Source organism: Sapajus apella, unplaced genomic scaffold, assembly GCF_009761245.1.
Source record: "Sapajus apella isolate SASKATOON/1434 unplaced genomic scaffold, GSC_monkey_1.0 scaffold113, whole genome shotgun sequence".
NCBI lineage: Eukaryota > Metazoa > Chordata > Mammalia > Primates > Cebidae > Sapajus > Sapajus apella.
In genome coordinates, this window is record NW_022437053.1 from 5,396,969 (window position 1) to 5,414,984 (window position 18,016).

At 42.2% G+C, this 18,016-nt stretch overlaps 1 protein-coding gene and 1 pseudogene across 8 annotated transcripts in view; both read right to left on the bottom strand.

Moving 5' to 3' along the window:
* The window catches only part of HERC2 (HECT and RLD domain containing E3 ubiquitin protein ligase 2), a 205,873-nt gene that overhangs the window by 121,290 nt on the left and 66,567 nt on the right, over positions 1-18,016 (bottom strand). For 6 of the 7 annotated variants that reach the window (XR_004263267.1, XM_032259981.1, XM_032259977.1 and 3 more), the window contains 6 exons: positions 16,949-17,127; positions 11,351-11,535; positions 9,432-9,587; positions 8,571-8,756; positions 704-874; positions 231-334 (listed from right to left, as the gene is read on the bottom strand). Coding sequence is in view for 6 of the 7 variants with exons in the window: in XM_032259981.1 (XP_032115872.1) it covers positions 231-334; positions 704-874; positions 8,571-8,756; positions 9,432-9,587; positions 11,351-11,535; positions 16,949-17,127 (981 nt within the window). In the remaining variant the exon portion in view is untranslated. The remainder of the gene's footprint in view (positions 1-230; positions 335-703; positions 875-8,570; positions 8,757-9,431; positions 9,588-11,350; positions 11,536-16,948; positions 17,128-18,016) is intronic. The other variant, XM_032259980.1, reaches the window with a different exon arrangement.
* On the bottom strand, positions 4,059-6,838 carry LOC116537705 (annotated as a pseudogene). Its single transcript, XR_004263268.1, has one exon. The product of XR_004263268.1 is annotated as a charged multivesicular body protein 3 pseudogene (transcript).

Sequence of the window (18,016 nt, forward strand, 5' to 3'; positions counted from 1 at the left end):
AAAAAAAAAAAAAAAAAAACACTCTTTCAAGACCAGCACATCAAAAATCTTAACATGAATAAATGTAAATTCATTTATGAAAAAAACTTCTAAAGGATCCTTCTATTTATCCCTGATGCACCCCTCAAAAGACCCCGCTGTCAGTGCTTCTGGATGCAGATATTCCTATCACAAACACACACAGGGTATCCCCTGACATCCTGTGTGACACTCAAGGCATACAGCCTTACCTCCAAATACTGGCCGACACAAAATGCATGCATGGATTCCCGGGTGTCTTCAAACTGCAAAGCAGCTTCCAAAGCTACCACTGGGTCTTCCCCTGCAAACTGAGCTGAAACAAAAAGGAAAAAAGCAACATGAGTTCAATTCAATTTACCTAAAGAGCTTTAGTAGAAACAGTGAGTAGGAAATAAGTTAGGCGCTTAACTCAAAGGTGAGGGTTAGCAGAGTATGATGACCTCCCACTGTCTCCCAGAGTTGCCTGCGTCAACTCAGAACTTGAAATGAGTTCCCAGTATTAAAACAAAAAATGCATAATGATAGGAAATTCCTCAAATGTGCTGAATTTGTTGATAAGATAAACACCAAAGTTACAGATACATTAAAATATGTGGGGGCTAGCACAAAACTAAGCCAAATACTCTGCTTAAAATGACACATGCTGTAACTTCTAACCATTAAACAGGAAGGGTAGCCTTACCGAGAATACTATTTCCTGTTAACGACTGAGTCTGGAAGTCCTTTATATCATACACTTTCCCATCAATCACAGTCCAGAAGCCTCCATCTTTATTATGGTTCTCCAAATCAGCTTTGCGTATCAGTGTCACTTCCTCATTATTTCTACAGTTCTGACCTGAAAAAAATGACTCTGTATATACAGAAAGTGGAATCAGTCCATCGATCAATAGGTAAAATGAAAAGAACAAACTGTGTGAAAGAACTACATGCAAAAATAAACAAATCCACAATCACAATGGGAGAAATACATTCCTAGCTCTGTAACTAACACCACAAATACAAATTCTATTAAATATAGAACGCTTTAAAAAGCATCCAGGCAGCGTGAATATCAAATATGGCCATGCCAGGCCACAGAGCAACTCTCAATCGGTTTCAAATAAAGAAAGTTACAAAGCATGTATGCAGACTACAATGCAGTTAAATTAGAAATACATTTTTAAAAATTTATCCCAAATAAATAAAAATATCCATCCACATATTTGAAAATTACAAAATATATTTATAAGTAACCCAAAATTCCAAGAAAAAAAATGACTATGAAAATTAGAAAATGTATTGAAATTAATGATAATAAAAATATCGCAAATCAAAATTGGTGACATACAGCTAAATGTATGCTTGAGGGTATTTACGCCTTTAAATGTATATATTGGGGGGGAAAGCTAAAAAAGAAAAAAAAACACCAAACCAATAAAAGTCTATTCATTCATAAAAATACTCAAAAAAAAAAAAAAAAAGAAAGAAAGAAAACCCGAGTAGTGGTCACCTTTGGAAGCACTAGGATATCAACTCAATATTATGCAAAAGAGTTAAAAGGGGTGGCACTTCAGTAAGTCAAGCCTAGATCATGTCCTTCCTGAACAAACTGTAGCTCCTGGTCACCAGGCAGCTGAGGGAAAGGTTGGTCGGGGATTTTATGGAGGACATACAACACATGAATTCCCCGGTCTATCTTCACAGAACTAAAGCAGGGAGCCACTGAGCATGACAGGCCTCCGGAGCCAAGAGAACGCATGCAGCATGACTTCAGACATAACACGGACCCAACAAGACCGATTTCAAATCCAACCAAACCTCTAGATCTAACCAGCAGACTAGAGAAATGAAACTCATAGAAGAACATGTTGGACTAGAGTACGAGAATGCAATCAACCAAGTTCAGAAAACGAGAAGTTCCCCAAAATAACCAATCTGCTTCTTTGAAAAAGAAAACAGAACGATCAGAGACAGGGAGAGGGGGGCCTGGAGCCATGTTGTTAGAGGAAAGAGCCTAGACGCATATGTCAACCAATGCCAACACAAAGAACTTGCTCAGGTCCTCATTCAAAATTACCACCTAAAAAAGGCATTTTTGTGATAGTCCAGGACAATGTAACACGGGCTGCATGACAGATTAAAGAATCACTGTTACTCTTATGGATAATGATATTGTGGTTGGTTTTTTGTTTTTTGTTTTGTTTTGAGACAGAGTCTTGCTCTGTCGCCCAGGCTAACATGCAGTGGCGCAATCTCGGCTCACCGCAACCGCCACCTCATGGGTTCAAGTGATTCTCCTGCCTCAGCCTCCCGAGCAGCTGGAACTACAGGCGCACACCACCATGCCCAGCTAATTTTTATATTTTTAGTAGAGATGGGGTTTCTCCATGTTGGCCAGGCTGATCTCAAACTCCTGACCTCATGATTCACCTTCCTCAGTCTCCCAAAGTGCTGGGATTACAGGTGTGAGCCACCGTGCCTGGCCTTGTGGGTTTTTTTTTTTAAGTTACCTCAGGCCACACACAAAAACTGATTCGAAATGGATCAGAGACCTAAAAATAAGTGCTAAAACTATAAAATATTCCAGAAGAAAACAGGGGAAAACCTTCACGGCACTGAATTTGGTGATGCTGACTTGAATAGGACACCAAAAGCAGCACAGGCAACAAAAGGAAAAAGCAGGTAAGTTGGATTTGATCAAAATCACACACTTCCGTGCATCGAAGGAGGGAGGCTATCAAGAGTGAAATGGCAACCCAAAGAATGCAAAACAGATTGCCAATCATATATATCCAGAACATGGAATGAACTCCCAAAGCCCAACATGACAAAAAACCGCCTTAAAACCTGGGCAAAAGACTTGAATAGACATTTCTCCCAAAAAGGTATGCAAATGGTCAATAAGCACATGAAAAGATGCTTGACATCACCAATCATTAGCGACATGCAAATTAAACCACAAGGAGATACCACTTCACACCCCGTTATGGCTGCTATCAAAAAAAAAACAGAAAATAAACAAGCATTGGTGGGGATGTAGAGAAACTGAACTCCTGCACGCTACCAATGGGAACGTAAGATGGTACAGCCACTCTGAAAAACAGTACAGCAGCTCCTTAAAAAAATTAAATATAAAATTACCAAATCATCTATCAATTCTACCTCTAGCTATATACCCAAAAGAAGTAAAAGCAGGGATGCAAATGGATAATATACACACCCACACTCATAGCAGCGTTAGTCACAATAGCCAAAAGCTGGAAACAACCCAAGTGTCATCAACTGATGGATGGACAGCAAACTGTGATCTATTCATATAATAGAATATGATTTCACCTTAAAATATAAGAAAATTCAACTATGCAGCCATAAAAAAAGGAGGAGTTCATGTCCTTTGCAGGGACATGGATAAAACTGGAAACCATCATTCTCAGCAAACTGACACAAGAACAGAAAACCGAAAACCAAACACCACATGTTCTCACTCATAGGTGGGTGCTGAGTAATGAGGACACATGGACACAGGGAGGGGGACATCACGCACCGGGGTCTGGGGGTTGGGGGCTAGGGGAGGAGTAGCAGGAGGTGGGGGGACTGGGGAGGGATAGCATTAGGAGAAATACCTAACGTAGATGACAGGCTGACGGATGCAGCAAACCACCATAGCACATGTATACCTACGTAACAAACCAGCACGATCTGCACATGTACCCCAGAACTTAAAGTATAATAAAAAAAAAAAAAGTAAGGAAATTCAGACACCTTCTACAACACAGGTGAAACCTGAAGACATGCTAAGTGAAATAAGCCCATCCAAAAAGGATAAATACTGTATGGTGCCACGTGTATGAGGTACCTGGATTAGCCAAATTCACAGAGACAAAGTAGAATGGTAGCTGCCAGGCGCTGGGGAAACTGGTGTTTAATGGGTATGGAGTTTCAGTTGGGAGAAATGAAAAGTTCTGGAGATGAGCAGTGGTGACAGCTGTGAAACAACGTAAATGTACTTAACGCCACTGAACAGTACACTTACATGGCAATTTTTTTTGTGGGGGGCCAGGTGCTAAAGCAAAAATTTATTAAAATTCATTTATATAGTGTTTTATAGACAAAAGTAGAGTCTTCAACATTCAGGCAATCACCTGTATTTTCAGAAGTGCTTTATGAGGAGATGGATTTCCTTCCCCTCCCCACAATAAGATATTTCTGTCTATACTCCTAAAAATGATGCCTTTATTTACACAACCTTTTTAAGAACAACCACTTTTCAATCCCAAAACCTGGGCAGAGAGTGAAAAGAGACAAACAGAGCCTTCTCCAACATGGTAGTCCTCACAACAGAGGTGTGATGCAAGAAATACATGAAACGGCAGCTCTTCAGAGGAGCGTGTGCACACCCAGCAGGTAGGCCACCCCTCGCTGTGGAGTGTGGCCAGCCGGGACCGCATGGCCTCCAGAGCTTCTTCCTCCTCCTCGTCCTCTGAGGCGGCCATCGCTCCTGAAGGTTCTGGCTCTGGAAGGGCATCAGTCACTTTACCAGGTGCTTTGCCCAAGGCCCCTGCTGTAATTTCAAACAGAATTTTGTCAATTTCCATTTCTGCTTCTTCCTCCATTTCTTCCTGATCGTCCATGCTTTCGAAAGTGTCCTCTAACATCTCTGTGATCCCAGCCTTCAGCATTTCTTTGGACAGCTCCCTCATGGTGGCCTGAATTTCTGGAATCTTCACAAGACTTTGCACGGCCCTCATCACTTCTGTGCTCTTCTGGAGGGAACCAGCCACTCTCAAGACCGCGAGCTGGTTCCTCATCCCCATGAGCACCGAGTTCATGTGTGCTTTGGATGCATACAGCTTGCTCATGGCCGTCCCTGACCTGATCATGGCCCTGGCCAGAGCTGTGCAGACATCCTTCTGGCCCTTCTTGGCTGCATCTTTCACAGATCGTTTCACGTCTTCTTCTTCTCTTTGGATATCCCTTATTTGCCTGTCAACAACTCTGATTTCCTTTCAGTGACCATTCATTGACCAGTTATTTTGGTGGCTTCTCCTGGGTTTTAACCAACAGCCCCATGGTGAATTGAACTCATCTTGCCCGCTCCGGCTTTCCGTTCCCCACGCCCAGGCAGGTCACCGGCAGCTGCCTGGGTGGGGCCTGCGGGGAGCTTACATGGCAAATTTTACCAATCTTATATACACCCTTCCAAGAAAAGAATAGGAACAAACATTCTCCTACTCACTCTATGAGACTAGCACAACCTTGGTTACAAAAACCTGAATGTCTATTACGTTTTCCTGCCAGTGGATCCATCAGCCAGTATCTCCCCCAGCTCGCTAACATTCTCCGGTGGAGAGACGGAAACTAGCAGGGCTGCATGGGCATCACCCTCTTCCTGATTTGCAGCTGCTCTGTTAGTAAAGGGGTGGTGGTCATCAATACCAGTAACTTACAGGGCATTATAAGAAAAGAAAATTGGAGGTCACCAAAAAAATCACAAGGAAAATGGCATGCAAAATCCAGAAAAATTACAAATACAAATGCAAAACTGTCTTTAAAAAATAGCAAACCAAGACCAGAAATATGTATCCATATAACCAATATTATGATCAAAGCAGTTTAATTCCAGAAATGGAAGACTGTGTCAACATTTGAAAAGTCAGTAATTCACACATTAACAGAAAAACATAAAAATTCTATGATCAAGTAATGCAGGAAAAGCATTTGACGAAGTTTAACAGAAACAGAAGAAAACATCCTTAAGATTCAAAAGTACTTAAAAAGAGACTCCTAAAACAAACATCATACTTCGTGTGTGAAATCTGGAAAGCTTTTTCTCTGCTACTAAGAAAAAGGCCAGGAAGCACACTGTCACCATTTCTACTCCACAACACACTACAGGTGCCAACAAGTGCAGTCAGTCACTGAGGGAAAAGCTGCCAGACCAGAAGAGGCACAAGTACAGACAATCACTTGGTTCAGACAAAGGCGGCACCCCAGAATAGTGCCCATGGACAGTCTTTTCATCCAAAGGAGCTGGCACAAGGACGCTATGGACAAAATCCCTATGGGAAAAATATGACATGTGACCCCAATCTCACAACATGCACAAAAATCAAGTCCAATTGTACTACAGCTCTTAACATGAAAGTTAATGCAATAAAACTTTAAAGTATAAAAGAAAATCTGGGGAAGAAAAAGATTTCTTAAGAACCAAAATGAATAACCACTGAAGTAGAAACAAACTGGATTTCACTAACTTCTGTTCATCAGAAAGCACCTTTAAGTGGCTGCACAGGCCTGAGTGAGGGAGAAAGCTCTATGAGAAAGAGAGCCAGGAGTTCATGTCCCAAACACACAATGACACTCACATGAATGACTGAAAAGAAAAAAAGGTAACCAGATAGAAAAATCGGTACAAAACTTCAATTGGCACTTCACAAAAAAGAATATCCAACTGATTAATGCACATATGAAACGGTATCAAACCTCACTAATAATCTAGAAAATGCAATTGAAACCACAATGAGATACCAGTGTACACCCACCAGAATGGCCCAAACAGGGAGTGCACAGAAGTGGAACACTGGGATTTCTCACTTTGCAGTGGAGATGAGTAACAGCATAATCACCATGGAAAACAGGCATTCTGTATTAAAGCACCCTCTACAAACCAAGAATCCCACCAAGAAACAGAAAGAATGATTCAAGAAACAAATGTGAGAATGTTAACATATTGGCAGGAGTGCTGGCTCATGCCTCTCATGTCAGCACTTTGGGGGGGTCAAAGTAGGAGGATCACTTGAGCCTAGGAGTTTGAGACCAGCCTGGGTAAAAGAGGGAGACCTTGACTCTACAAAAAACGTGAAATGTACCCAGGCATGGTGGCACACACCTGTAGTCCCACCTGGGTGAAAGGATCTGCTTGAGCTGGGAGGTCAAGGCTGCAGTGAGCCATGATCGCACCATTGCCCTCCAGCCTGAATGAAAGGGCAAGGCCTCTGACTCAAAAAGAAAGGTAACATATTTACTATAACCTAAGTCTGAAAACAACTTACATGTCCATCAACAAGTAGAATGAACACGTTGTTGTATATTCGAACAAAAGTATACTATATATGGAATAAAAATCAAAGAACCTAATAATGGGATGAACCTCAGAAACCCAAAGGTACATACTGTCTAATTCCACTTACATGAAATCCAAGAACAGACAAAATTAAAATTATGTTGGGCAGGGACAAGCACTTGGTATAAGACGATCAGAAGTAAGATGGTGACAACCACACAGCCTGAAAACCACACACTTTTCAGAGAAATGAGTCAGCATTTGGGAGGGTTCTCCATGATCCCGGCTAAGGCTTGAATGGCTGTGACATGGTTTTCTCTGTGATCAATTACAGACACGTACTGGGTACTTTTATATATATGTTACATATCACAACTGAAAAAGGCTTTACAGTGAGTAAGCTGCTATCTGATCAAGTTAATGCCCCTCAGCCATATGATACGTTAGTAGAGAGACAAAGTAACACAACTGTGTAAGCTCACTCCTAAACAAAAGGGGTGCTGAAAGCAGTAACTGTTTTAAAAATAAAAAACCATGTTCAATGTCCTGCGGCCGTTTTCCTCAGGACAACTGCTACCTCTTGTTTTAAGCTGCCATGTTAGAAAGACAATGGTCTAAAATACGAGAAGAAGAAAAAGCCCACCCAGCTTGAGATTTCATATAGATCAAAGTTGAACCGGGATCTTGACTGATTCTGGGTCCAGGAAGCTAGAACCATAGTGAGTAAGGTAACTTAGACTCAAAAACCCAAAGCTCATTAAGAAGACAAGTTTCATTCCAATTTGGGACACACTACAGACAATGCCTACAAGGAAGTGCTCAGGTTGACTCCAGGAATTTTGCATCCCACTAACATCAACCAACCAGAGGACTCTGGAGAGTCTTCCCGTATCGATCTCTGCCTCCTGAGCTTCTGGAGGCACCAGGACTTTGTAAAATTTCCTTTCGGTACTTAACAAGGATTACTAATGGAAAAATCTTCCTTAAATATATCCCAAATATAGCCTGGTGCAGTGGCTCATGTCTGTAATACCAGCACTTTGGGAGGTCGAGGCAGGTGGATCACCTGAGGTCAGGAGTTCAAAACCAACCTGGCCAACAGGACGAAACCCCATCTCTACTAAAAATACAAAAATTAGCTGGGTGTTGTGGCATGCGTCGATGGTCCCAGCTACTCGGCAGGCTGAGGCAGGAGAATCACTTGAGCCCAGGAGGCAGAGGTTGCAGTGAGCTCAGTAAGCTGAGGTGACACTGCACTTCAGCCTGGACAAAAGGGCAAGACATGGTCTCCAAAAAGGAAATTATATATATATTTGAGTCATATGTATCTGACCCAAATTTCTTCTGATTTGGATTATCTTCATTTTTCATCTATGCTACCATCAGTGGAAATGGCAAATAACTGGTCTTCCTTTGTAAAGTATTCTTTGAAATTAAGAGGCAAGAATAGGTTAGACAAGAACAATAAAACTTTACTCAGTAAAAGTCCTTTAAGACAACATACCCATTATGCCAGGCCAGGCTAACTCTTCATGATCATCCCGTTCCTTTCCTGGCGCCAGGTGGTTGAACCGATCCAGATGCTCCAACAGGCCGCCCAGCAGAGGCACAGCTCCAGCCTCTTGCATGAGACCAGCATTTTTACTGAGCAGAAGCACTACAGAAACTACTAGTTCTGGAAGGAGAACACCTGCGTTTAAGAAATAATAAGATTTAAATAAGCACTTAACCTATAACAGCTATTTGTAAACTTGTTCTGTGTTTAAATTCTGCTAAGTCACAAAACAAGAAATGTTCACCCTTTAGCATATTTCTACAGGATTATTTTATATTTTATGTTGAAAGAGACGGTATTGCTTTCAAACAGAATACTTTAAATTACAACAAGATTTTCCAAAACACTGTATTTCAATAACAGAACTATGAACTAAACACTCTTCTATTCAGAAAATTAATTGCTGATTGATGTTTATCATCAGAAAAAAACACTCAAAAATAATGTTCTAACTTCAAAAAATTAACTTTAAAACATACCAGATAATATCAGAATTTTTAAGATCCTTAAAGAGGTACCTAATTTTTATTATGCTATCAAAATAAAATTAGACAATTACTATTGAAGTGTCGATAATGGAAGTATAAATCTAAATTACCAATTATATTTAAACCGATCTGAGTCCCATGCCAGCTGGTTAACAACAGAACTGTAACTCAAAAAAAAAAAAAAAAAAAAACAAAGGTGAAAGGGCAGGAGGACCAGAAGATTCAGAGAGTAAATGCAGGCAGGCTGATCAGGAAAGAAGACACTTTAGTTTTCATCTATCTCCTAAGACACACACGTCGACAAGCAGGAAACAAAAGGTACCGGTAAAGTCCCCTTCCACAATGCAAGCCACCTCTGCAAAGTGCCGCCAGCTGGTGGACGCAACGCTGGCCGCCACAGGCAGTATATCTCCAATGTGCGTGCACAGAAGGGCCGTGTACTTCTTCAGCAAGGAACCAACGCCCATCAGCTCCGGATCTTGAAGAAGGATTGAGAAATTCTCATTTTCACTATTAAAAATTTTATCTGTAAACAAACTGCTCCATGATTCTACTCTCATCTACACGTCTATATACCTGTAGTAATTTTCTCAAACAGCAGCCTGTTACTCCTTAGTCCTTGGCTCTTTCTCTATCATGCAACTGGAGGGACAGTGCTTCTATGTCAAGTTTTATACCCTGCACTACAGATTACCTAGGCATTTTGGGTATATAAATACTAAAGTCATAATCTAATTCAAATATATGTTTTTTTGTTTTGTTTTGTTTTGTTTTTTTGAGACGGAGTTTCACTCTTGTTACCCAGGCTGGAGTGCAATGGCACGACCTCGGCTCACCGCAACCTCCGCCTCCTGGGTTCAGGCAATTCTCCTGCCTCAACCTTCTGAGTAGCTGGGATTACAGGCACGCACCACCATGCCCAGCTAATGTTTTGTATTTTCAGCAGTGACGGGGTTTCACCATGTTGACCAGGATGGTCTCGATCTCTTGATCTCGTGATCCACCCGCCTCGGCCTCCCAAAGTGCTGGGATTACAGGTTTGAGCCACCGCGCCCGGCCTAATTCAAATATATGTTTTTAAGAAATGAGGTTCTCACTATGTTGCCCAGATTGGACTCAAATTCCTGGACTCAAGTGATCCTCCTGCTTCAGCCTCCTGGGCAGTTAGAACTACATGTGTGTACCACCACACTCAGCTCTGAATTTTTAAAACTTTACATCCAGTATACAAATGTTTGTTTACCAGAAGCTTGTAAAGTATCCCCAAAAAACAAAGTTAGGCACTTTCTGCTAATTTCCTGAATTTTTAGTAGAGACAGGATTTCACTATGTGGCCAGGCTAGTCTTGAACTCCTAACCTTGTGATCCGGCCTCCCAAACTGCTGGGAATACAGGCGTTAGCCACCGCACCCAGACTCCTACATGGCTCTTAATAGCTTTTCAGTCCTTATGACTTTGTCTTTGAGACAGTCGCCTTCTGTTTCAAACTATCAACTCACCTACTGAAACTTGAAAGTTTCCATTACTGACAAGAGCCTAACCCTTCAGGAAGTAATTAAGTTACTTTGGAAAGAATACAGCTACAAAAATACTAACACCAGCAACAGACCTTTCCATCCTTGACAGAGACAGCTCCATGATGGAGGGCTAGCTGCCACCCTGGGTGCTCGAGCAAGGGCACCATTCCTTTGACAGTGCACAGCACTGAGCACTTACACTCCATTCTATTCCGATCCTCGCAGGCTACCTCAGGAGTATCCCAAGTCTGCAGGTGAGAAAGCTTTGGCCCCATCAGACTTAGTCTAATGTCTGAACTATTAAGCAGAGCTGTAACTGAGGCCCAGACTTCCTCCAACGATTCCTCCCACTCCACCCAGCTGGCTCCCTCATGTGACACAAATAGGCTGTCACCGTGTACTTCCTACACCATGCTAGTCTCGACCATTCCATAGTACTTGGAACAAACCTGACGAATCTTCTGTAAGACTAAACTGAACATCCAGGATGCTATTACTGATGTCTAAAGAATTTAAATATTAAGACAACAAAATTAAAAATATTAACAAGGCTAATATAGAAAGGTCCAACCCAAAAAAGTGGATGCAAAATGAAGCCCCCACATTGGTGCATTTAGGAGTGTAACAACTACACATCTGGGCATACAGGATGGACACATCAAAAAGCCTAAATTAACAAGCCCAAAGTACACACAAGACATTTTTCACATTTTAAGCAACTTACCAGAAATATCTGAGGTCTCACCAAGACTTTCTCCTGGATAAAGTTTACTAATAAGCAAACGTTGAAAACGCAATAATAAATCCAACGAAGCAGATCTTTCACGACTGTGCTGCTCAAAGTCCAGACATGATGAAATCCGACGGGCAACATCTTTCAATCTGGCTACAGTCTGAGAAGCAATGTTTCTATCCAGGAAAAAAGAGGATTACAAAATTAAACAAGTCATTTCTATTAAAAAGGAAAAGGGATGGGGTAAATCATGACAAACTAACATCACAAACACAGATCACACATGAAGATGACCTGCAGCTGGCTTCCCTCCCCAAGTATGTGTCCAGTGTTTCTACAATAAGCGTAACCTCAGCCAAAATGCAGCAGAAGAGTACGGAAGACTCAAAAGAGATAAAGATGCCCTCCTGCTTCACTCATGTGCTCATATGGAGCTGCCTGCAGTGGTCCAAACTGCAGAGGATCTTGCTTCAAAATGAACACTTCTATATTCCTGATGTCTAAGGAATATATTAAGAAAACAAAATTTAAAATATTGACAAGGCTAATACAGAAGTATCTGACCCTCTAGAAGGAAAAAACACGTGTCATTATTTTTTTGTCCAAAGCTGCGTTTCAAATAGAAATGTGATACTACTCTTTAAAGACAAGGCTCGCCTGCATTGCCACGTCTGCCTTACATGTCCACCTTGAGCACCCACTCACAAGCAGCACGGTGGACCATACAGCAGGTGCCCAGGGCTCAAGGAATAGGGGAAGGTAGACCAAGGCAGTTGACCAGAGAGCATGGCAGCAAAGAAAGCAGAAGAGGCTCCAGTTCCAACAGTATGATGTGATTTGAGCAATGAGATATCGGTAAAGGGAAGGGAAGAAACACACATGCCCAGAAGGTACAGTTAGGAGAGCAGTGAATGTTTCTGGTTCCTGAGAAGAACAGGAAGAAATGAGGGAAGAACAAGACAAGGAAGCAAGAGAGAGGCACTGCGGGGAATGGAGCATCAGGCTGTGGGACTAGAGTCTGCAATGCTAAGCCACCGAGGTCATGAAAGGAAAATAACACCTTGTGTGTGTTTCAGGAAGGGAACTCTTATGTCAGTGTGAAAGCATCACACAGGACAGGGGAACCTCGAGGAGTGCAGAGCCAAAGCAGGGCCTGGCTCCAGATCCACCCACCCCACCCACCCTGTTGAGCTGGGAGCACAAGCGGCTCTCTGCACAACACCAAGGACAGGACATGCATTCAGCTCCACTTTAACTCAGGTTCCTAGTGTGACAGCAGGTGTGCCAATGCCACTTGCCCCTGTGGCTCACACCAGACAACTACCAGAGGTGTGAAGGACAGGAGCAGGAGACAGAGGCGCCAGGGTTTGGGAATCCCACAGGCCCTGATCACACACACGGCAAGGATACCTCACTGGGCTCACCACCACCATTCAACATCACCTTCCAACTTCACTCCCTGAAAACCTGCCTGGATAACACCACTGCAACACAAGACACAGGTCTAGAATCTGCCATGTATGCTACACCTGAAGGAGGAAAAGATAGTAATAAAATACAATGAAATTTTTAATTTATTTCTTTAATATAAAATTCAGAGCCATAATCAAACTTCACAGCGCTTCATCTTCAAATGTAAATGGTATTCCCTGGCTCCTTGCCAGTATGCAACTGGAGAGTTGCTGTGAAATCCGTTTGGCAGCTTATTTTTAGCAAGCAGCAATTTCTTCAACCCACGTTTTCCAAGGAAAAAAGGACATGAAATGTCTCCAGAAATCTCTTACAGTCTTTAGACTAGTGTTCAACAACTGCATCCGCCACAACAACACATAAAGAGTCCTTCCATCACCAACACTTAAGGTAAGAAAACGGCATCTATCCATGCAAGGAGAGGGACATATTCTCTATGCTTACGAACACAGCCTCAACTATCGGCTACTGAAAAGCTGTGAATGCATTTTTCTTTTTCTACCTTCCAAAATGTTTGTGAGGTGACACTTATTTCTATGATTGTTTCTACTCTTTTTACTTTTTTCTTTTTCAGTAGGTACACCCTTATCATGAATCTGCTGTAGAACCAATGTGCCATACAGGACCGCAGATGCCACAGGAACCAAAAAGTCATATGCAGTGAAGATGAAGACACAGGAGACAATCTGTGTGGACAGCAGAGAGCCACCTGCCCAGGACACCAATGGAGCCACAGATGCATTCAAAACGTTCTTAATTTACTAATTTATCAATAATTTATTACTACATGTGGCTAGGTATGGTGGCTCAGTCTGTAATCCCAGCACTTTGGGAGGCCAATGCAGGCAGATCACCTGAGGATGGGCGTTCAAGACCACCCTGGCCAACATGGTGAAATCCCATCTCTACTAAAAATACAAAAATTAGCCGGGCATGGTGGCATGTACCTATAGTCCCAGCTACTCAGGAGGCTAAGGCAGGAGAATCATTTGAACCCAGGAGGCAGAGGTTGCAGTGAGCTGAGATTGTGCCACTGCACTCAAGTCCGGGCAACAGTAAGAATTCACCTCAGAGGAGGAAAAAAACAAAACAAAACAAAACAAACAAACAAACAAACAAACAAACAAAATATATATGTATGTGTGTATATACATATATTCAGTCAAATTAAGTTTAGAAAAAAAACCCTACATAAAATTAATTTTAATTGGCCGGACACAGTGGCTCACACCTATAATCCTAGCACTTTGGGAGGCGAAGGTGGGTGGATCACCTGAGGTCAGGAGTTCAAGACCAGCCTGGCCATCACGGTGAAACCCTTTTTTTTTTTTTTTTAAAAAAAAAAAATAAAAAAAAAAAAAAAAAAAAAAGAATTGATTTTAATAATGGCTGAGCACAGTGGCTCACGCCTGTAATCTCAACACTTTTGGAGGCCAAGGCGGGCAGATTACTTGAGGTCAGGAGTTCAAGACCAGCCCGGCCAACACAGTGAAACTCCATCTCTAGAAAAACACAAAAATCAGTCAGGCATGGCAGGGTGCACCTGTAGTCCCAGCTGCTCAGGAGGCTGAGGCAGGAGAATCACTTGAACGCGGGAGGCAGAGGTTGCAGTGAGACAAGACTGTGCCACTGCAATCTCAAAGAATAAAAAAATAAAAATAATTTTAATAACGTATCATACTTATCCCAACAGGTTGTAAATATTACCATTTCAACATGAAATCAATATAAGAAAAAACTACTGAGATATTTTACACAGGTCATTTCACATTAAGTCCTCAGAAGCCATCGGGGTAGCTTATATACGTAGCACATTTCAATTTGGACAATTGGCACTGAAAATAGCTGATCTGCACTTAAGACTCATAAAATACACAGTTGACGAAGTAGACTCACACAGCCAAGTTATTCCAAACATAAATGCTTTCTAATGATGAAATCAAGTTTTTAAATCTGCATTTTAATTAATAAAAATTACACAGATAAAATATTCAGTGTCTCAGCTATGCTGAACACACTTCAAGTGCTGATCAGCAAACTGTGTGCGTGCTAGCCAGACTGGCCAGCACAGCTGCAGCTGAAAATGCACAGCTGCAGGCGAAACAGGCCAGTCTCTCTCGGCAATCAGGAGACGAGGAAAACGGGCACTGCCCTCATGAGAACAAGGGGCCCACAACAAGAGCCTTGCACTCACCCACTGCCAAAGACACCTTCAGCCCATGAGACAGTCTCCTCAAAAAAGGGAGAGGCATTCAAGAACTTAGTAAAGCACCTCTAGAAGATACTCACTGTAAAACTTCGCATATAACTTTACATTTTAATTACAAAGTTTTGAACATCCATTTTCTCATTTGATTCTTAATTAACTCTGCAAAAGTACACAGCTTTTATTCTTACTCACACAGTTAATGCGTTGGAAGTTCACTTGTGTGAACGAGCCATTGCAAAGAAAATTTTCTGAGAACAAATCCCAAGCTCCTTCCATTAACACCAACAATAGTAAACTGAGTTTTTATTTCCATTTGTTTAAGACCAGAATGTATGAACTATGCATCATTAGATTACAAAAACAAAAACAAACATCAGGAAAGTATTTTTCGAAACAGCATTTACTAAAATCTATGATAGAAACTAGCTCTAAAACTTCCTGTTTCAAAATTTTGCTGTGTGTCCACTAAGTTCGTTTTTCTGGCTGTGGACAGCAGGCCCACCCCACACCACAGGCCCAGCCCACACTGCAGGCCCACCATGCCCCCATGAACAGGCTAGCTGAGAGCAACAGCCACTGCCCAGGGCCCCCTGCTCTGTGCTCAGCTGCCCGAGCCAACTTGCCAGGGCTCTGCTTTCTCCACATGTAGAAACTAAAACCAGGAACCCGTGTTTACGAAAAGCAAGATTTTTATTAAACAGACGTACAAATATGTTTCCTTTTCTAATAAATTTCTTTCACGAATCACCTTGCTTTTTTGCTTTTCTGGAATGACCATTTTTAGACGACACTGTCTGACCGTTTGGCCTCTGCCAACATGAGCCTCTGTTCACAGGTTGAGTCTGGCCTTCTAAAACAATATTCACAATTCTTTCACATTGGCTTTAGTTTTGAAAAGAAAAGTTATCTTACAAAGCAGTCTGTATAACTCTGTAATACATAAAGTATGGCCATGATACAACCAGTTTTAAAAATAACCTTACCATGAGATTTTTATTTGTATCCACCTGCTTATTAATCAGAATCTTTGTACACGTTTGCTGCACACCCCAATTTCTCTTCTGTGAAAATCTTTTGAATATCATCATACCCTCCAACCTCTCCTCTCACCTATATTTAAAAGGGTCTGTTCTTTATCCTAAAATCTATACTACGTAATTTTCAGAATATTTCTTCAATAACCAAACAAAATTTTTGAGATCCTTGTGCTAGATTTCACTATCTGAATATGAAAACCAAAAATTATGAATTAAAATACAATACAGGCCGGACACAGTGGCTAATGCCTGGAATGCCAACACTTTGAGAGGCCAAGGCAGGTGGATCACCTGAGGTCAGGAGTTCGAGACCAGTCAAACCAATATGGTAAAAACTTGTCTCTACTAAAAATACAAAAATCAGCCAGGTATAGCTGTGGATGCCTGTAGACCCAGCTACTCCGGAGGCTGAAGCAAGAGAATTGCTTGAACCCAGTAGGCGGAGGTTACAGTGAGCCAAGATCATGTCACTACACTCCGGCCTGGCGACAGAGCAAGACCCTATCTCAAATAATAATAGTAATAATAAGTAAATAAATAGGCTGGGCATGGTGGCTCACGCCTGTAATCCCAGAACTTTGGGAAACTGAAGTGGGCAGATCACGTCGGGTTGGGAGTTTGAGGTCAGTTTGACCAATATGGAGAAATCCCGTCTCTACTAAAAATACAAAATTAGCCAGGTGTGGTGGCGCAGGCCTGTTATCCCAGCTACTCGGAGGCTGAGGCAGGAGAATCACTTGAACCCGGGAGGCAGAGGCTACTGTGAGCCGAGATTGTGCCATTGCACTCCAGCCTGGGCAACGAGAGCGAAACTCCGTCTCGAAAAAAAGAAAAAAGTAAATAAATAAAATACATCTAAACTAAACAATTTACCTAAGAAGCTGTTGTATGAGCTGAACCAGAGGCAAACACTGTTTGCCAGAAGACTCATAGATCCCCGTATTAATAAGGTCTTTATCCAATGGAGTCCTGCTTCTATGAAATGTTGAGGCATTCACTTCCTGTTCATCAATTTCTTTTTCCTTCTGTGCTTCTTTTTTGGCTTCAATATCCTGTAATTCATAAACAGAAGTTGGTTACAAGTGATCTCATGAGCAGGTGTGAAGGTACACAGGCTGGCTCAGCCCTGATCCCAGTGCCAAGTTATACCAGCCTCTGCGTTCTAATGCACACACCTACCCACAGGCCCCCACCTGCCCCGTTGGAAACCCCAACTCAGTTTTGCAGTTTCTAAACAGTGCTTTCTTTTTACAGATCCAAGGCCCAGGATGCCTCAGCTGATGGTCTCCAGCCTCCTTCTGGGAAGTCCCTGAAATCTTGAACCCTGCTACCGGCTCTCACACACACCCAACGTGATCTGCCCCACACACACAGCATCCATCTGCTTTGTAAGTGTGAGTGAATCTGAAAATCATTCTCTGAGGCAAAACAGGAAAGAGTATATACTATACAGTTATGTTTGTGCAACATTCAGAGCAGGCAAAATAAATCTAATCTGAGGGCAGGGGAGTACCCTGGCTGCAAGTACCAAGGAGCACAGGGATCTTTCTGGGTGACGGAAATGATCTACATGATGAACAGGTTACCTGCTAAATTCACTGAAACAGACAACATGCAGCATTTTATCACAATTAAATATCTCAATACTTTTTAAAATTAGTACATAAAATAAGTTAATTAAAAACAGTACTTGGGCCGGGCGCGGTGGCTCAAGCCTGTAATCCCAGCACTTTGGGAGGCCGAGGCGGGTGGATCACGAGGTCAAGAGATCGAGACCATCCTGGTCAACATGGTGAAACCCCGTCTCTACTAAAAATACAAAAAATTAGCTGGGCATGGTGGCGTGTGCCTGTAATCCCAGCTACTCAGGAGGCTGAGGCAGGAGAATTGCCTGAACCCAGGAGGCGGAGGTTGCGGTGAGCCGAGATCGCGCCATTGCAC